The sequence below is a fragment of the Diospyros lotus genome, chromosome 2 (assembly GCF_014633365.1).
Source record: "Diospyros lotus cultivar Yz01 chromosome 2, ASM1463336v1, whole genome shotgun sequence".
NCBI classification, from domain to species: domain Eukaryota; kingdom Viridiplantae; phylum Streptophyta; class Magnoliopsida; order Ericales; family Ebenaceae; genus Diospyros; species Diospyros lotus.
Window position 1 is genome coordinate 44,827,963 of NC_068339.1, and position 20,361 is coordinate 44,848,323.

The 20,361-nt window shown below is 36.7% G+C and overlaps 2 protein-coding genes across 5 annotated transcripts; both read left to right on the plus strand.

The window, feature by feature from the left end:
* Positions 1–1,429: 1,429 nt before the first annotated feature.
* On the plus strand, positions 1,430–14,973 carry LOC127795221 (chaperonin CPN60-like 2, mitochondrial). Of its 4 annotated transcripts, none has more exons than XR_008021763.1 (18): positions 1,430–1,591; positions 1,772–1,903; positions 2,128–2,287; positions 4,510–4,685; positions 10,739–10,834; positions 10,916–11,020; positions 11,325–11,411; positions 11,541–11,630; positions 11,804–11,884; positions 11,958–12,026; positions 12,134–12,211; positions 12,973–13,068; positions 13,148–13,247; positions 13,328–13,431; positions 13,518–13,623; positions 14,199–14,277; positions 14,357–14,594; positions 14,697–14,973. XR_008021763.1 is itself a non-coding variant. In XM_052326759.1 (17 exons), the coding sequence occupies exons 1-17, from the start codon at positions 1,532–1,534 to the stop codon at positions 14,460–14,462; spliced, it is 1,725 nt and encodes a 574-aa protein (XP_052182719.1). In that variant the 5' UTR covers positions 1,430–1,531; the 3' UTR covers positions 14,463–14,973. The 4 variants fall into 4 exon arrangements, 2 of the variants coding, with proteins under 2 accessions (XP_052182719.1, XP_052182720.1); XR_008021762.1 differs by having other exon boundaries at positions 14,702–14,973; XM_052326759.1 differs by having other exon boundaries at positions 14,357–14,973.
* Positions 14,974–15,680: 707 nt separating this feature from the next.
* Positions 15,681–18,954, plus strand: LOC127793926 (putative pentatricopeptide repeat-containing protein At1g17630). The gene has a single exon (XM_052324726.1). It carries the CDS (start codon positions 15,870–15,872, stop codon positions 18,030–18,032), a length of 2,163 nt encoding a protein of 720 aa, XP_052180686.1. The 5' UTR covers positions 15,681–15,869; the 3' UTR covers positions 18,033–18,954.
* Positions 18,955–20,361: the final 1,407 nt, after the last annotated feature.

Sequence of the window (20,361 nt, forward strand, 5' to 3'; positions counted from 1 at the left end):
TACAATACTTTTCTTTTGTTTGCATCTTGGATCAATTATGATAAAAACAAATTATATATCTAATATTAAAAGTAATAATAGATTTACGTTATGAAATTAATTAATAATGTAATCATGACAAAATTATTGCCAAATTAGAAGACAAGATATTTTTGTTAAAAGTGAGTATTTGGTCAATTATTGGACAATTTAGCAATTGAAATTAATTAATTAAATTTAGATATAATAAAACCAAAATAAATTGAAATTAAGAAAATCCAATAAATTGAAATGATCAAAATTAATCAAATTATTTTCAAAACAACCAATATTAACGAAGTTTAAGTAGAAATCTCAAATATTTTAGTAAATATAACTATTTTCATATATATCGATTTATACATTGTTTTAGTGATAATTTCAAAAATAGCTAGAAACTTTATGATATTCCTTTAAAAACAATAATTGATTTTGATTATATTGGTGTGTTCAATTAAAGACTAAATTATAATATTTGTTGTTTTAGTAATTTAATATTGTTTTTAATCAACTAAATATATATGATATGGGTAGAGTTACTTATTCTTATTATTATTTAAATTATAAAGGTTCACCTAAAAGGTAGCGGTGTGTACGTTCGATTTGACCGATTTTTGACATTTTCAATATTTCAAACTGCATGTGCGATTTTTTTATAAAATCAAACTGCATGGATTAGTTTGGTGAGGAGAAACTGCAACACATTTCAAAGTGCGATTCTCACAATTTGTTGAATGCTTAGTTTTTGTAGTTTGGCACAATTTATTATGGTTTGATTTCTACGAGTAGGCATGTACTTAGCAGAATGCACAAATGTGCTTAGTTTTTGTAGTTTGGCATGGTTTGATTTATGCAGTTAGGTATGTACTTAGCAAAATGCACCAATGAATCAAATGAATCTGTTACTTTTTGTTAAAACAAAATACTTTAAAAATTGAACTCATAAATTTAATAAGTGAGATTTATATCAAATGAAATAATATATACACGGGTATATTTTTTTATTATTAAAATATTATTTGGGCAGTTCGATTTTGAGCCGAATTGTGAAATTTTCAAACATAAAATTGTGCCGAACTGCTCACTCAAAAAATCGCACGATGCAGAGTAGTGCGGTTCAACCGATTTTTCACAATGAGTTAATTTTTTTAAACATCCCTACTAAAAGATATAAAAAGATCTTGAATAATGGACCAAGGATACGACATTCAATATTGTTTTATTAATTGATTAAGTAATTCAAAGAACTGCGTATTCATTGTTAGTTAATAAAATTGTTCGTACGTTGAAAATAAGATATAATAATTATTTATTATCTAAAGTAAAGTCTGGTATTTAACAATTAATTATATTTAAAATTATTTAAATATACCCCATAATTTAAATTAGGCTCGAAGTTTAAACCCTACTCTCTAAACCCCATTTCTGCCTGGAGGCCTCTCGCTCTCGAGCCCCTCGAATCCAACCATTCTTCTTCTTCTTCATCATCAGTTCCTCTCTCTCCATCGCCGCCATGTACCGAGTCGGTGCAGCCTTGTCCTCGTCTTTGAGGTCCTCTGCTTCCAGAGAACTGGTGAGTCCCTTCCCCCAATTCATTTCCCTACTCTTTTCCCTGCATTTGCCCAATTTCATGTTCTTTAACGTTTGATTGAATTCGGTTTCCACTTTGGCACTGAAAGATTTGATTATTCTGTTCAATGTTGGATTGGTGACTTGACAAGTCTGCTTTGCCGATTACTGTTTGGTTTGGAAGGTGCGCAGTAGAGTTGTACATGGCAGAAATTATGTTGCCAAGGATATCAGTTTTGGCACTGGGGCTCGAGCCGCTATGCTGCAGGGCGTTAACGAGCTCGCAGAGGCCGTTAAGGTCACCATGGGACCAAAGGTAGTTAGAATCTTGTAGCTTTATATTACACTGTTCACTATGTGGTTTAGAATCTCCGTTGATACGTTCTTCTAATTCCTTTAACAACTGGTTGGTGCTCTGATATGTTGATGGAAGAAATTCAATCCAAAATCTTCTTCAATTGGCTTTGAGATTGCAATTTGGAGTGAATGTCTCAAAGGCTCAAGACTGACCAGGATGTCTTCTTCATGCTTTCAACTCAGGGTCGTAATGTAATTATTGAGAAAAGCCACGGAGCACATAAAGTCACAAAGGATGGTGTCACTGTTGCCAAAAGCATAAATTTTGCTGAAAAGGCTAAAAATGTTGGTGCAGATCTTGTGAAGCAGGTTGCTAATGCAACAAATTCTGCTGCAGGCGACGGTAAAATACTCTCTCTTGACTTCATGCCATGAAAAATTGTAATCTCCACGCATTAGTCAAAGCATCGTGCCTATATGTTATTAGGAGTCTTTCCTTAGTTTTACTTGAAATAGCTTCCTTGATAAGGGAAAAGCAAGTAAGAAATGAAATCCTTCATACTTAAATAATAAGTAGTCTTCGCAGAGACATAATGTTTTCTTGCCGTGCAGCAACTTGTGCATCTCTTCCTTCATAATCATTGGTGTTGCCTCTGACATGCATAAGATACCACTTGTGCTGCAATAATCACTCTATCATCACCATCATTTCATGGCCATCTATGATTTGCATAAATGTCTACTGGCCCTTCAGGAAATGAACTTCTTTTTGCAGTAGTGTAAACCTTAAAAAGTGCTATTATGTTCTCTGAGAGTATATTCAAAGTTAACATATTGCTTTCTCCATGTATGGTTACTTGTTTCACATGTTCATTTCTATTTATTGGTATTTGTCATAGATGGGACTGTTAGGAAACCACAATTGTGTAGGCTTCAATTCTGCCCGATTTCAATCCACAGAGATGCAAGCGCGATCTCCTCTAAGTTGGTCCACACGATCGATCTTTCCACGGACGCCTCGGTCTTGCTAGCAACCCTAGGCGCCTTTTGAGAGACACGAAATTTTCCTCTTTTTTTTCCAGCTTCTTAAGCGGCATATAAATAGAGTTCAAGAACCCTAATCACGCCATGGAAAAACCCTAAACACTTTAGGTTCGGTCCGACCCTTAAATCACATTGGGCCGACTCTCTCTTTTTTTTAATTGTGGAATGGGCTCGATCTAAGTGTTTGACCCCTTAGGTCCACCATTAGACTAGATGTAGGGCCAATTATATTGGGCTATCTCAAGGCCCAACTTATTAGATTAACTAAACTCTTTAATTAAACTTATGGGTTTCTTAATTAAACTCTTTAATTAATAGTTTTAGAATTAATCAAATTAATTCTAAAACCCTACATATCATGGTTAACGTCTAGCAACATGCCATGAATACCTAGCCAACGATGAAAAAACACGGATCTTTTCAATTGCAAGTACCGTGCAGTAAAATCCTTTCATCGATTTATGTCCCGATTGAATTTAGGGTATGGTTTTATGATGAAACCCTAATCATTCAATAACTATATATCCATTCCAGATTTATGACTTGATAGGTGAAATCAAAACACCTTTTGATTTCCACCTCACATTGGCCAAGGATTTTCTCAGTCATGAAATCATCGAAATACATAGGACATCCTTTCATCTTGATGACAAGTGATGAATCCTATTTTGACATTCACAAGCCTTCATATGTGATAAGTCCACGCCCAGTGATAGTTTGTCAATGACTCCATTAGAATCCAAAAAAGCACCAAGGTGTAACTAGTCAAATATAAGACTACCATGATGTCTCAAGTCTAAGGATCAATCTGCACTATTGCAACACAAGAATTCCAATTCGACATTAAATAATAACCATTAGGAATTCTGTAGCGGGTCAGTTCAGTGTACTTATTTTTATAATAAGCACCCACATATATGCACTAGTGTCCTCACACCAATGCCCATGAAACAAGACATTTTCTTGATTGAGCACGTATCATATGTGTTAGTCTATCCGAGTTATCAGTGTCCATTTATGACTAGGAACATTTAAGATCAAGACTTATAAGGAATATGTTTCATGATCGTCATCTCTATGCACGACCATATTCCATGAGCCTATTTGATCTATGGACTTTGTCAAGTATGGATTGCAATAAATAATGACAACAATCATCAATGACAAATAAAAATATAATGCCTTGCAATAACAATTGATTGAAGAAAAAGAATTCTAATGTAAAGTATGATCAATTACATAAAACATGATTGGCTTGTGGGGCATAACTCTAACAGAGACCACCACCGTTCTTGGCCATTGTTAACGTGCATAACACCATCACTAGCAATACCATTATTTTCACTTGTTTGACAAAAGCATTTGCATTTGAAGACATTGGAGTTATGTAGCTTATTTTTCTTGGCTCAAGATATTGTTTGGTATTCTGTTGTGAATATGTCTGATTGAGCATTTTCTCTAGTGAGAATACAAAATCTACCATGACCCAGTGGCTTTCAAATCATTGTTGCATGTAATGTCTAGTATGCCATATAAAAAGTTCTCTTTAGATTTATATACTTCTCACATTCATGGTTGCAGGTACCACCTGTGCCACGGTCCTTACACAGGCAATATTCATGGAAGGTTGCAAGTCTGTAGCTGCTGGTGTAAATGTGATGGATTTGCGTAGTGGTATTAGTATGGCAGTTGATGCTGTTATGGATGAGTTGAAGAGCAGAGCTATAAAGATAAGCACACCAGAAGAGATAACACAGGTAATAGTTTTGAAAAAGAGTTACTTTAATTGTTGGGCTTTCTAAAGAAAAGTAAATTTGGGAAATATTATATATAATTTATATCATGCTTATCAAGATATATATACTCCTATGATCATGCCCTCACTTTCTTCTTCTTCTTTCTCTTCTAGACTAAAGTATATCTGACGCAGCGTGTAGCGCGAGTGTGAAGAAAACACACCAAAATAAACACTTGAAAGAGCAAACTTCAATGGCCGAAGCTTGGCTTTCAAGAAGACGCAAAAACAAGACTGTTTTGCTAAGAAAACCTAAATAGGTTGCTGAAATTTGATTAAGAAAAACTTGATTACAAACTCTAGATTCTAGGCATATTTATAGTATTTGGCTAATCCAAATCCATCTAATATTTGGAAAACAAAATCCAATTAGAATTCTAATAGAAATAAATCCTAAATAAAATTTAACTAGAATCTTAATAAAAATAAAACTCTAATCAAACATGAAGTAGAATCCTAAATCAAGTAGAAACATGAAATAGAATCCTAAATCAAGTAGAAATATAAAGTAGAATCCTAAATCAAGTAGAATTCTAAAACTTAAGAAGTATTAAAATAACATTATGACACTACTATTTTGGTGATACTATTCCAGTTTAGTTGGGTCGGCCTTGTGCCGAGTCTTGATTGGTGACCGCATCATTCACCTTCACTTGAGAAAAATTCGACCTCGAATTTTGATCCTGTTTGGACAAATCCACATCCGATAAGTACGAAGAGATATTAGCCACTTTGAATGTTTAGAAATACCCATATGATTAGGCAAATCCACAACATAAGCATTGTCATTGGTCTTCTTTGGAATCTTGTAAGGACCATACTTCTTTGGCTTGAACTTGTTATGCTTTCCTGTTGGAATTCGTTCCTTCTTCAAAAAGATCATAACTTCATCTCCAATCTCAAATACCTTGTGCTTCCTATGCTTGTCAGCTGTTGCCTTATATTTCTTATTTGTGCAACTTTTGCTTGACATCTTCCTAAACCGCTTGAACTTTTCTGCTAAGAGAACATGAGCAAAGACATTCCTCCCCTTCTTAGCCATATCAGCATTGGCATGGGTCCAATCATCACCATGTTTGTTGCCTTCTGCCTCCATTGCATTATTACTGTTAGATTGAGGATGTTGAACCTTCCATCTTGAGCGCTTCTCTAATCTGGTAGATCTTATTGCCTTCGATTCAACCATGCCAGAGCTTGAATGAACTGTAGAAGGATTTGCTACCATGACCTCTATCTCCTTTACAGTCGCAAGTCGATCAGAAGAAACACCACCATCCTTGGGTTGCGAAGCAATGCTTGAGCCATCGGGACTGGAAAATACCCCAGTATGAGTCAATAACCTTGGAGTTTCTGTCATGTTAGCAACATAAATAAGACCTGAGTTTGCAAACGTTGAGGTTGCTGGCACAACATAATCTTCGAAATCAAGCTCCACTTTATAAGCTTTGGTTTGATTCTTTTCCACTATGGGTAACAAAGTATAACGCACACCTTCTTTCTCAAGCTGATATGTGTTCTTCCTACCCGAGTGCGTAGCATCCACATCAAATTGCCAAGGCCTCCCAAATAAAATATGGCAAGCATCCATATCAACAATATCACAATAGACTTCGTCGAAGTACTTACCAATAGAGAAAGGCACTCTGCAACGTTCATCCACATGTATGCCACAAACTTCTTTGATCCATCCAATCATGTAAGGGCTTGGATGTTTTTCAGGAATTAACTGCATCTTTGCCACCACATCTCTTCCTATGATGTTCTCTTGACTTCCACTATCAATAATCAACTCAAAGATTTTTCTTTTCACCGTACACCTCGTGCGAAAAAGCTTATGCCGTTGAGTAGTATCTTCATTCTTTTGAGATAGCATTAACTTCCTCACTACACAGGTATATTGCTCATGTCCATAATCTTCTTTGTCATCCTCCCCATCAGGCCCGCAATATACTTCCTCTTCAGCAACATCTTCCTCTTCCTTTTCTACAATGTTCACTCGAATGTTTCCCCCTGTTGTAGCCTTATTAGGGTTGACTGTATGGGGTGGATTGGAGGGTTGCGCTCCTTGAACCGACTTGCCTTTATCAAAAGCTGGTTGTTTATTTTCATTCCCACTATACCGACGATAGTTGTCATTACGAGATCTCTCACTCAACATTAACTCAGCCTTTAAAGCTAAGTTCCTTGCTTCTTGCACACTCAGAACCATCTGAACCCCAATTTTATCACGAATAGCAAGCTTCAATCCATTCAAGTAACGAGCTGCTTGTTGATTGTCACTTTCTGACAATTGGTTTCTCTCCGCCAATCGCAGAAACTCAGAGGTATATTCATTCACACTCTTCATTCCCTGTGCACATCTTTGATAAGTTTCAAACATATATTGTTCATAGTCAGGGGGCAAAAACCTACCTCTTAACAGCTGCTTCATTCGTCTCCATGTCTGAACTGGTTGTCGGCCTTCCCTCAATCTTGTTTCTCTTAATCGCTCCCACCAAACAGATGCACCGCCCTTCAATCTGTAAGCCACTAACTTTACTTGTCGTTCATCTGGGATCTCCATGTATTCGAAAAAACGGTCAACCTCAGTGATCCAATCCAGGAACCCCTCAATATCAAGATCTCCACTAAAGGTGGGAATATCAACTTTTAGTTTATACTCATCATTGCCCCAGTGGTTGTGCTGATGCGCATTCCTCCTAACCCCTCTACCACCAGGGTTAGCTATTGCTCGACCAAAATCATCCTCTTCATCGCTATCTTCAATCACTAGTCTTCTAGGATTAACAAGGACATGATTAATGGGTGGTCTTCCCGCTCCGGCTTGATTCACCCCATTATTCAGGTTCCTGTCATCATCAACTCGTAGTAAGGTGCCCAATTGGTTGCTATGTTGCTCCAATCGTTGCTGGATAGTACGAGTTACTTCCCGCTGTTCTTCGATTGCTCTCCAAACTGCGAACAACCCCTGATCACCGTCACGAGGCTGGTTGCTACCGTTACCTTCAAGATTGGCCATCTGATTGGTTGATTAACCGCTCTGATACCACCTGACGCAGCGTGTAGCGCGAGTGTGAAGAAAACACACCAAAATAAACACTTGAAAGAGCAAACTTCAATGGCCGAAGCTTGGCTTTCAAGAAGACGCAAAAACAAGACTGGTTTGCTAAGAAAACCTAAATAGGTTGCTGAAATTTGATTAAGAAAAACTTGATTACAAACTCTAGATTCTAGGCATATTTATAGTATTTGGCTAATCCAAATCCATCTAATATTTGGAAAACAAAATCCAATTAGAATTCTAATAGAAATAAATCCTAAATAAAATTTAACTAGAATCCTAATAAAAATAAAACTCTAATCAAACATGAAGTAGAATCCTAAATCAAGTAGAAACATGAAATAGAATCCTAAATCAAGTAGAAATATAAAGTAGAATCCTAAATCAAGTAGAATTCTAAAACTTAAGAAGTATTAAAATAACATTATGACACTACTATTTTGGTGATACTATTCCAGTTTAGTTGGGTCGGCCTTGGGCCGAGTCTTGATTGGTGACCGCATCAATATCCTTAATAAGTATATCAATCGATGATCAGAAAAATGAACCGGGTCACCGAAGTACAAAGGGGAGAGGGCAAAGCGGTATGGTTGAAGAACCTGAATGTAATTTTACTAAATAAAAAATATAATAATTAAATCTATGATTTAAAAAAATTAAAAATACAATATATGATCTATAATAACATTCTCCTACATCTAAAACTTTTTTATATATGCATCTATAAACCATGGCTTTGAACTCACCACCAACAAAGGTGAAAGTACAAGTGCATAGCTTTGCAGCATTAATTTATATTATATATACACTCTTTTGTCAAATCAAAATATATATTCAAAATACATAGGCCATTAAGATGCTCCACATGACTCCACATCTACGCAATAAAAGCTGGATGCTCTATTGATTTCTAAATAATCCCACCACCAAAAAGGAATCAAAAAGTCAATTCAATACCGATGGAGGGAAAGAGGGAGAGTCTAGGCTCGTCCACACTTCATATCGTAGTTACCAGGGTTGCAGTAGCACCCCTGGAACTGCAAATTGGGTCGAATGTCCCAATTTGGGAGGAAAAAATGACCTGATTCGCTTGGTGTCATGAACTGTATCACCAAAAATAGCAATCCAGAGTTTCAAAGGAGGAAAATGAGAAATCTAATATAAAGAGGAAATTGAGAAATCAAATAGAGGAAATAAAACCTGACCTTGTTGTTTTTCTGCTGCTACGCCTTACTGATGCAAAACCATTGTATTCTTTTGATTTCTCCCATTTTTTAAACTTTCCTATAGTTCTAATGACCGCCATCTGATAGATCTGAGGGAGATGAGTCGAAGAGCAATTGCTGGAGGCCAATTGGAGTTGTCTCGCGCTGGGGACCCCTGGCGCGTGGCTCACTCTTCCGGTGACTTCTCCTCATTGGAAGGCTCACCTGTGACAGGCAACCCTCTGACCTTCTACCATGGCCCCTAGCGAACAGTGATCTTGCCACCCATGCTTCATAGTACCTTGGGAGAGGGCTTGTGGAGATGTTCTTCGATTGTAGTTATGGGGTGCTGGAAAGAGTTAATCAATAAATCTGAATGATTACATGCTTTTTGGATGAGGTCGGTCATGGCGATAGCTGTGGGACCTGCGGCTGTATGCAGAGTGATTTATTTTCCTTCAAATGGAGTAGCCGTCAAGTGTTTTTGGTTCCTTCTGTTCCTCTCAACAAGTGTTTGTCTGTTTCCTTTTTGTTTGCGTTTGAGATTCAGTTACTAGAAAGGACCTTCTTTGCAGAGGCAGAGGGTGACATCTGTTTTTTGGGTATTTACAGAAAAAAAAAAGACCTCTGTTTTTGGGGGGCCCAAAGAGTTGAAAGTCACAGATGAGCTTTGTCTTCAGATGACTTGGAGCTTGCTAAGAGAGGAAAAAAAGATGGAACTTTTAATATTAGTAGCAAGCATATACCAATTTATGGTGACTGAATCTGTTGATAAATAGCAAGCATGTACCGGGCTTTTTTTTTTTTCCTGAAAAGAGATGAAAATTTTATTGACAATAGATTAAGCTAGATACGATGCAAGAACTAGCCACAACCTAAAAGCCCAACCAGACATACATAAAACAACCCACTCAGACATAACTTGAGGAGACTATCTAAAACAAACCCAACAAAGCAGAATGGGAAAACCAAAACCTAACCTTCAACCTTGCCCCACTGAGCCAATCCAAAAGCCAACATTGCATTAGACCATTAATGCAGGTTGGAAAGGGCTGTGGCCTCCCTGCCCCTTAAAACGCCTCTGCCTCTGCCTCTGCTTCTTTGTATGGGTTGGATTTTGTTTGTTAGCTTTCAATAATCCATTTGAACAAGCTAAATGTCAGTTGTGTACCGACATCAACAAAGGAGGAATCTGGTTAGTTTGTAAATTCTGCAAATTGGTGGTTTGGGTTTTGTTGTGTCTGTTTCATGAACAAAGGGGAGGGGAGATTTTGGGGAACAAGTGGTTGAACTGGGCTGGTCACCTGATTCCTAGTTCAACCACCTGGTTTGCTATAAAACCGGCTGATTTTTGGGATTGACTGGACCAGTCTAATGTCCAGTTCCCGGTTTTTCCTGTCAAAGTGGCTAGTTTGGATTGGGCATTTTCATGAACCCTCTTGCAGGTTACTTAATTGATGCTTCATGTAATTGCTTGATGTGTTTCTTAGTTTTTTCTCCTCAACAGTGCTTATACGTGACTGCATGCAACAACTCAAATGTCATCTTTAACAAGTATACCAACAGAATGTGAAATTTTCCTCATTTTTAGAACTTTTTTGTAGGTTACTTGAGTTATGCTTCATGTAATTGTTTTGTGTTTCTTGGTTTTTTCGCCTCTCCTGTGCCTTCACATGACTGCAGGTAACAGTCTTATGCTGCTCTTGCATGACCCTGTCCTTGTGTACTTACACTTTACATATGAGTTAGGTGGCAACTATATCTGCAAATGGTGAGCGTGAAATTGGGGAAATGATAGCACGTGCAATGGAGAAAGTTGGAAACGAAGGAGTGATTACTGTTTCTGTGAGTACCCCAGCTCTTATCCTGATGGGAAACCGTCAATCAATTCTTTGACATGCATTCTGGCTCTGAAAAAATATGCAGGATGGAAATACTTTGGATGACGAATTGGATGCGGTGGAAGGAATGAAGCTGGGCAGGGGATACATATCTCCTTACTTTGTTACTGATCAGAAGACACAAAAATGTGTATGTATAACTCTTCAATGGATACTGTTACGATTTATAGTTTAATTTCCTAAAATTGAAATGTTTCTATCTCCTCTTAAAATAATGTCATTACTTTGAAGCATCTGCTGCTTGATTATCATAATACTGTTCCTCATATGGCTGAAGCTGTAGTTTTTCTATTTCATTGGCTAATTCTGTTCAAATGTACCCATTTCTATGTTTTCTAAAGTGGTCTCAGTCCCTTCATGCATTGCCCCTTTTTATTTGACCTGAATTGAGTTATCTATCTATTTTCATGATATCAATACTTTTGTGTTGGCAGGAACTGGAATATCCACTCATTCTTATTCATGACAAGAAAATTTCAGATGTGAACTCACTTGTTCAAATATTAGAGCTTGCTGTAAAGGTAAGAAGTCACTTTTTAGAGGGTCCTGCATGTGTGGCAAGCTGAAGAATGGCCACACCTTGAGGTTGTTGAGAAATTGTATTTATAATTACTTTTTCTCTTTTCTTTCTCTGTTTACTTGTTGGACAGAAAAATCGGCCCTTGCTTATTGTTGCTGAGGATGTGGAGGGTGATGCACTGGCTATGCTCATTATAAACAAGCATCGTGCTGGAATTAAGGTATCAACTTGGCTTTGATTGAGCCCAGTTTAGTTGACAAATTGCTTCAATAAAAGTTATACAACAAAGTGAACAAGGAACAATAATGTCAATACTTTCACTTGTTTAGTGTATTCTTTTTGATTATGGCAATTTTCTCATGATCTTTTAACCTGCTGATCCATGTTGATTAGGTTTGTGCCATTAAAGCGCCAGGATTTGGGGAAAACAGACGAGCTAATTTAAATGACATTGCTATTCTTACTGGAGGAGAGGTAACTCAAGCAGTTTAGATACCTAGGCCTGAATTTATTGTATTGTTAAATGGACTCATTGTGTTTCTTTCAGATTATCAGTGAAGAAAGCGGCTTAAATCTTGACAAGGTTAAAATTGAAATGCTTGGTACTGCAAAAAAGGTTTGTGTGGATGCATGAGCTTGTATGCATATGCATACATCTGTTTATTATTATTAATTTTTGGTTAACCTGAAATTTCTGAGAGCTATTGAAGATTTATGGAGCAGGTCACAGTTTCTCTTGATGACACTATAATTCTTCATGGAGGTGGGGATAAGAAGCTGATTGAAGAAAGATGTGAACAGGTATTGGTGGCTTTGGAAGACATGCTGATTTAGTTAGGCCTTTCTTTTGTTTGTTTTTCCCTTTCTCTTTTTGGTTATTGTATTTGAGTCCTACAATTAATCTCAACTGTGTGGGTGGTATTGTTGAGCTAAGGAATTTGCATAGAAAGAAATATTAACATTTACACAAAGTGTCCATATAAAGACAAATATGAGTTTTATTTAGCTTTCCATTTATTGGAAGGGAACTCGTTATTACCCATTTCTTTGAGCACTGACAAATGACTTTCTTTCTTTATATATATATATTGGGCCTCTTGGTATGGTCTTAATCTATGGATTACTCCAGAAAAGATTTTATGATGGAAGATATGTAGAATTCACATGTTATATAGGTTCCAACATGATATACATAGTTACATTTATTAGTATTGACAATTCATATTAGTTTGATTGTATTAGGTGCTGTGTATATTAGTTTTACCTTGTACCTAGCTTAGGTAACTTGTATATAGCAGTTGCAGTGTTTTAGTAATACTTGTAGCCCTAGATTAATAGAATTGAATCAGTTTTTCCCTCCAATCTCTCTTTTCCCTCCCTTCTCTTCTCTCAGGTCTGTGTATCATTTCACAATTAGTCATTAATTTTTCAGCTTCTTTCCTGGATTATATTGATGTATCATTACATGTTTAAACTGGAAGCAGAGACTGAAGAATTTTGTTGATTTTCAAATTTAAATACACGAGAAAATGTAAATGATGCAATACTCATATATTTAACAGCTAAGGACCACCATTAAGAAGAGCACTGCTATTTTTGACAAGGAGAAAGCACAGGAGCGATTGTCAAAACTATCTGGTGGTGTTGCTGTATTCAAGGTAAGCATTCTTTATCTTACTGAATTTATGCATTTGTTTGTAATTTGAGGCTTCATTGCAAATCTTCAACTTCTTTCAGGTTGGAGGAGCTAGCGAGGTAGAGGTTGGAGAAAGGAAAGATAGGGTTACAGATGCTTTAAATGCCACAAGGGCAGCAGTTGAAGAGGGAATTGTTCCAGGCAAGTTGATGTTTTCAGTATCAAAGTTCAAATACATTTTGTTATCCAAGAGATAGTTACAATGTTCTTGTGTTTTCTAGGTGGTGGCATTGCTCTCTTGTATGCCACCAAAGCTCTGGGGAATATCCAAACGGCAAATGAAGACCAGAAGAGAGGGGTTCAAATTATTGAGAATGCTCTAAAGGTTCCAATTTTGGAATTTCCAGGTCACATGCTCTGAAGTGTTATCTGCACTCTTATATTACCTTAATGTTGAATATTGTTTTGCAGGCACCTACTTTCACTATTGTTTCAAATGCTGGCGATGATGGTGCTTTGGTTGTTGGCAAGCTTTTGGAGCAAGATGACCTTAATTTGGGTTATGATGCTGCTAAGGGTTTGTTGTTCTGGATACTGTTTTATAATCCCCTCATCCTCATAATTCTGTTATATGGAACTCAACTTTGACCAAGCTGAATCTTGTGAATCAGATAAACACTTAAAACCTGTTTGTTGCCTGGATCAAGAGATGGCTCATGACCGTTCAAATTTTCCAGTCCAGATTTGATCTTGGTTCAATGAATCCTCGCATAACTTATCTGAACAATTACAAAAACAAATATTTTTTTCATGCTCTGTTCAATTGGGATTTGGCTTTTTTCTGATCATAGTATTAGCCTTTACAAAAGCAAATGATTTTTCTGATCACTAGTATTGGCTTTAAGCTGCGTAGACTTAGCTTTGTGGTTGAAATAGGAAAATATTCTCTTTAGTTGATCTAGGCTTGGCAAATGGTGCTGCCATGTCTGTTGGGATGACTTCCCAAGATTTTGAACTAGAGTTGCATCATCAACCGTTGACTATTTTCTGTTTTAGTTCAAATGACAGATACTCTGTAGCAAACTGAGCTTGTAAAGTAAATATTTTGCTTTAAGTATGCTGCGTTTATGCATGGTTGTTGTATTGAACCAGGTCGTTATGTTAACATGGTAGCAGCTGGAATTATGGATCCGTTGAAAGTAGTTAGAACAGCCTTGGTAGATGCTGCCAGGTGATCATAGTATTACACTTGTGTGCATCTCTATTCAATCTTCCCAAACTCATAGACCAAAACTGGTGTTGGTTTGCAGTGTGTCAATGTTATTGACAACAACGGAGGCTACTGTCGTGGACCTTCAAGGAGAGAAGAACCCACTTGCAAACCGCATGCCTAACTTGGATGACATGGGTTACTGATTCGGTTGACACGAACTTTGAAGTTTTGACATTGTTAAGATGCTATGCTAGCAATGCTCGACTTGTATCGTTTCGGGAACATGTATCATTCCTCCCTAGAGCTGTCGAACTTCTCGACCCAAGAGCTAACAGGTTTACAACTTCTACAAGAACAGTTACAGTAGCTCTTAGGTAACGTACAGTTTTGTTATTTGCTAGATTTATCCTTCTAATTATAATCCTATTCCATTCAAGGGCAGACACTGCTCATCGTTGATCTCTTTCTGGTTGATTCATGCCTTCAAATGAGACCCAAAAATGGGATGATAGATGTGATCGTCAATTCCAGTTAATGTTTGGAGGAAAATGCATTGGGGATGATTCCTGCCCATTGTTCCTGTTTGCTCTCTTTCCTCAAGTGAAGGGAAAACAAGATCTTCTATTGCAATTAGGCTTCCTTTTTGGCTACTGCTACTGTTTTAACAGTACAGTACTCTATTGCAATTAGAATTAGGAGGGGTCTATTTGTCTACTTGGCTCATTTGTTATTGTGTCGTGCTTTCTTATGATGTGTTATATAAAAACACTGTTGATAAAAATAGCGTTTAGTAAGTCAGGAGGTATATAAAATGATTAAAAAAGACATTAGTATATTAAATAGATAGTTTATATTAAATTGTTTATAAATTCAAAGTACTTGTTATAAAATATTATGTTTTAAATGTTTAATAAATAGGTAGTATATTATTTAGATAGTTTATAAAATGATTAAAAAAGATATTAGTATATTAAATAGATATTTTTTTATATATTTTTAAATGTTTAATAAAAATAAATTATTATGTTTTAAAAACACTACAAAATTAAATGTGTCTTATCTGCCTTTTCATCTTTAAGGATACTTTACATTTGTTTATTGAGATTTTTTTTAAATGTACATAATGTTTTTGACCCAGATTTTTAAAATAATTAAAAAGGTGATAAGAGTAGCTTTTTCGCTTTTGAAAATATATATATATTTCTTAAGAGGGTTTTCACTCTTATCTCTTATAATAATTTAGTTATATCTCAATCATATGAATTACAAATTTTATGGGATAAGACAAAGTAATTAATGTTTAAATATTAATTAAATTTTTATATAAAAAAACACATATAAATTTCGTAAGAGATGTAATTATACACTTAAACAACAATCGAGAGATTTTTTTTTTTTTTTTGTGTAAATACATATATATATATAATTGTTAGATTCAATTATTTTTTTTCGATCCCTTTTATCTTAGAAAAGAATTAGCATTTATTAGGTCAAAATAAATTTTCAATGTAAGACATTAAAAGTACTATTTGGTCCATGAAATTTTAGCTGCAACTCGCAAGTTGTTCGATGAAAGTACCAGCAGAGTTTGAATAATCCTTGACACCTCCATGCTTCATGCTGCTTTCTCAAGGCGTCTGATTTCAGTCCCGCTCCATCTCTCTCTCCCCAAACCCTCTTACCCTTCGATTTTCCAGCGTTCGATCTTGAAGTCGCTCCACTGGGAGACCCACAACGAACTTCCCGATTTCCTCGATCGCCTCCTTCGACAATGCACTACTATTCTGCAATGCCAACAACTTCACGCCCAAGTTTTTGTTACTGGTTCTTGCCGCTGGGCGTTCTTGGCTGCGAGGATTGTTTCCACCTACGCTGGTTTCGGGTTTCTTGATGATGCCCGCAAAGCATTTGCAGCCACCCCAGTTGAATGCTATTGGAACCTGCTTTTGTGGAACTCAATCTTGAGAGCTAATGCAGCATATCAAGAATATGATGAGCTTCTCAGACTTTATCTTCGGATGCTAAAGCTTGGGGTTGGAGTTGATGGTTTCACGCTCCCGTTGGCTACGAGGGCCTGTGCTTCGTTCGGCGATTCTAGGTTGTGCAAGAGTGTTCATGGTCATGTTGTGCAGATGGGTTTTCAGTATCATCTTCATGTTGTGAATGAGTTGTTGGGTATGTATGGAAAGCTCGGGGAAACGGGGGATGCCCGCAGAGTGTTTGATAGAATGCCTGTGAGAAGCCATATTTCGTGGAACACCATGGTTTCGGGATATGCACTTAATTATGACTGTGATGGCGCTTTTGAAATGTTTCGTCGGATGGAATTGGAAGGTTTGGAGCCAAACTTAGTGACTTGGACGTCATTGTTGTCTAGTCATGCCCGGTGTGGGCGTCACGAAGAAACGTTACGTTTGTATGGCGTGATGAGAAAGAAAGGAAATGGCACCACCGCTGAAGCCCTTGCTGTTGTCATATCTGTTTGTGCTGATTTGGGTGCACTTGGTAAGGGTGAGGTAATCCATGGACATGTTACAAAGGGTGGTTTTGAGAAGTACTTATTTGTCAAAAACTCTCTTATATCCATGTATGGTAAACATGGAGCGGTTACAGATGCTGAAAAGCTGTTTATGGAAATAGAATTGAAGAACGTAGTGAGTTGGAATGCTTTGATATCGTCCTATGCAGATTCTGGGTTATGTGACGAGGCTTTCTCATTGTTTTCACATATGGAAAACTCAAATGAGTATCCAGTGGTGAGACCTAATGTAATAAGCTGGAGTGCTGTTATTGATGGATTTGCTTCTAAGGGACGCGGGGAGGAGTCCTTGGGACTCTTCCGGCGTATGCAACTGGCCAAAGTACGGGCAAACTCCATTACAATTTCCAGTGTTTTATCAGTTTGTGCAGAATTATCAGGCCTTGGTCTTGGCAGGGAAATCCATGGCCATGTAATTAAAGCCATGATGGACGGGAACGTTTTAGTGGGGAATGGCTTGATTAACATGTACGCTAAATGTGGGAGTCTCAAAGAAGCACATTTGTTGTTTGAGAAGCTTGATGGTAGAGATGTAATTTCATGGAACACAATGATTGCAGGGTATGGAATGCACGGACTTGGTAACGATGCTCTAGAAACTTTTAAGCGAATGGTTAAAGCTGGATATAAACCAGATGCTGTTACTTTTGTTGCTGTTCTTTCTGCATGTAGCCATGCTGGGCTTGTTAATGAGGGTCGTGAGCTTTTTGATCAAATGATAAGAGAGTTTAGAGTGGAACCCCAAGTGGAGCACTATGCTTGCATTGTCGATCTTCTTGGCCGGGCTGGGTTCTTTCAAGAGGCAAGTAACACAATGAGAAGCATGCCAATGGAACCCAATGTTTATGTCTGGGGAGCTCTTCTGAACGCTTGTAGGATATATAAAAATTCAGATGCCGCAGAACAAATTGCTTCTCAGATCCTTGGTCTTGACTTGGAGACAACTGGGAGCTACATGCTGCTCTCTAATATTTATGCTGCACATGGAAGATGGGAGGATTCTGCAAGAGTTAGAATCTCTACTAAGGTGAAGGGTTTAAATAAGATCCCTGGGCAGAGTTGGATTGAGGTTAAGAATAAACCGCATATGTTCTTAGCAGGGAATACCATGCAAACAGGGATGGAGAAAGTTCATCATATGCTGAAGGTTTTGGGCCTCCAGATGGAGATTGAAGGCTATATTCCTGACAGGAGCTTTGTTCCGCAATATGTAGGTGAAGAATTATATGCCTGATGAAGCTGTGATGCACATCTGGAAGCCTCCATCTAGAAACCTCTATCTAGAAACATCAAATTGCACATGGTGGATAAAAGCACTAGAAAGATAAAGAAATTAAACTGGAGCCACGATCAAAGGCGGTGATTTGTGATGTAGGTGAGCACAATGACTTCCAATTCCTGTAAATAGGAATGGCTCTTTCAATTGGAGGAAGCAACAAAATCCCAAACTCCAGTGCTCTGCTCTGCTCCAACCAAGCAACTCCTGGTTCTCCTACTTTGCCTCATCTACTGAAAAGGACTCTCTGCTATATATAAACCTTTTGCACTCTTCTCCTCCATTAGTAAAATACTACTTTGAGAATATCATTTCCTCATTTCCATTTCAACAAGTGGTATCAGAACAACATGGTTCCATCATAAATTGGGCATAGGTCCATCCCCCAAACATTACTAAAATCCCATTCTATCGTTCCATATTACTCTAAAGATTCCTTCATCATGGCAGAATTTATTCAGTAATCTTCTGTCACTGTCCCAATTTTCTCGAGGGAAAATTATGATTTTTAGAGTATAAAAATGAAGACAATTTTGGGCTCCCAAGATTTGTGGGACAATGTACAAGATGGTTTTTTTTTTTTTTTTCAATTTGCTCCGGAGGATACTTCAACTCTTATTGTAGCTCAAAAAACAGAGTTGAAGGATTCACAAAATCTATTTATCTTGCAACAAACCTTTGTTAAATGCTGATGCAAAATGTTAACGTTGTTAAATAAGTCTTCTACTCACGTGTAGAAATTGGAGCAGTTGCAGTTCCTAGTACTTAGGATTTAGTTGTTATTTATCCCATATTTTTAATTTATGGCATATTGGGTGGATGTTTTTGTTTGTCTATTTAAATGTGTTGTTAGAAATGCCTTGAATAGATCAAAATATTAATTGAAGTTATTGCCTTTATTAAATTTCGCTTCGTACTTTTTTGCTTTGTATTATTTCTCTGATTCGTATTTTCTCTCTTCTTCAACGATGTTTGCTCTTCTCCTTTCCAACATTTGTTATATTGAAGTTAGGTTTCGATTAAAAAAACTAACGTTATTGTGTGGTAAGTTATAGCTTCTAGAGTGGAGGTAAAGGTTTTTGTTTTCATCATGTCTATTGGAGAGAGTCCAAGTGTAACGTCCCATTCTTTCAAAGCGTGTGTTAACTTGAGATTTTAGGAATATATATATATATATATATTTAAATATTCACTCAACATAAATTAAATTTTGATAATTTTGATCTATTTTTTCAACGTATCAACTTAAAGGAATAAGGTAAAAAGGGTAATATCATCACATCAATGCAAGTAATATCAAAATCTCAATGATAGATAATTGTAATTTCTTTATTTATAATATAGAATTCGTATCATTGTTTAATATGTGACATTTCAAAACAAAGTATATAGAGACTTATATTTCAATAACAATTACTAACATCTCGATCATAAGCAAAATATATGCTAAAGATTATTAACGAAAACAATGGCTACATCTCGAAAACCTTATTTCATTTGGCGCCGTTGCTTTCACCTGGAACGTTTGAATATTTTAAGGATAAAATTCAAATTAGATAGTGAATAATTTAAGCGAGAGTTCAAAAATATTTTTAGGAATATATGCAAGACCATGAAACAAGCCGATATATCTTGACATGTCTCAGTCTAAGAGAATCCCACACAATATTTAACCATAACCGAGGAAAATGCAATCTCTCTAAATGCAACACAACTATATTGACACATTAGCATAAGATAATCCTGCTTAAGAGGGACAATCTCAACGCATGAACCTAGGTATCACCCCACTATCATGTCAGACATTATGCTTCTATATCAAAAGCATTCTGAATCTCAACACTATCCCCGAAATCAACGTTCACATCGACAATAATGTTATTTCTCAAATGAATCTGGGGTGGTGTCCACTTTTAGCCCCGCCATTTGAATACCATAGGGTGTTGTCCGTCTCAACCTCATCCCAAGTGGGTCACATAACATTAATCCTTGGCATGCATCCCGAATGCTATCACTTAAGTGCCACAACACAAGTTGACAACCCACATCCCATATGGATAACACACAAACATGCCAATATCACTATCACATACCATGCATAATTTAAAACCAACATTTCCATGCACATAATTTAAATCACAAAATTCAATGCACATGTAACTAACCACTTTAGATGAACCATCCATATGAAAATAATCTATCACATGTCAAATCATTTACATGAAACAAAATCAAGTTTCGAGAAACAACTCACGATGAACCAAGTTATAAAGGCGAACACTCACCT

Bases quoted from the DNA above. Each gene is read 5' to 3' on its own strand.
- LOC127795221 (XM_052326759.1), top strand. From the start codon at position 1,532: ATGTACCGAGTCGGTGCAGCCTTGTCCTCGTCTTTGAGGTCCTCTGCT. The intron at 4,686-10,738 runs GTAATAGTTTTG...CATATGAGTTAG, and splicing joins CACCAGAAGAGATAACACAG to GTGGCAACTATATCTGCAAA. The intron at 10,835-10,915 runs GTGAGTACCCCA...AAAAATATGCAG, and splicing joins AAGGAGTGATTACTGTTTCT to GATGGAAATACTTTGGATGA.
- LOC127793926 (XM_052324726.1), top strand. From the start codon at position 15,870: ATGCTTCATGCTGCTTTCTCAAGGCGTCTGATTTCAGTCCCGCTCCAT.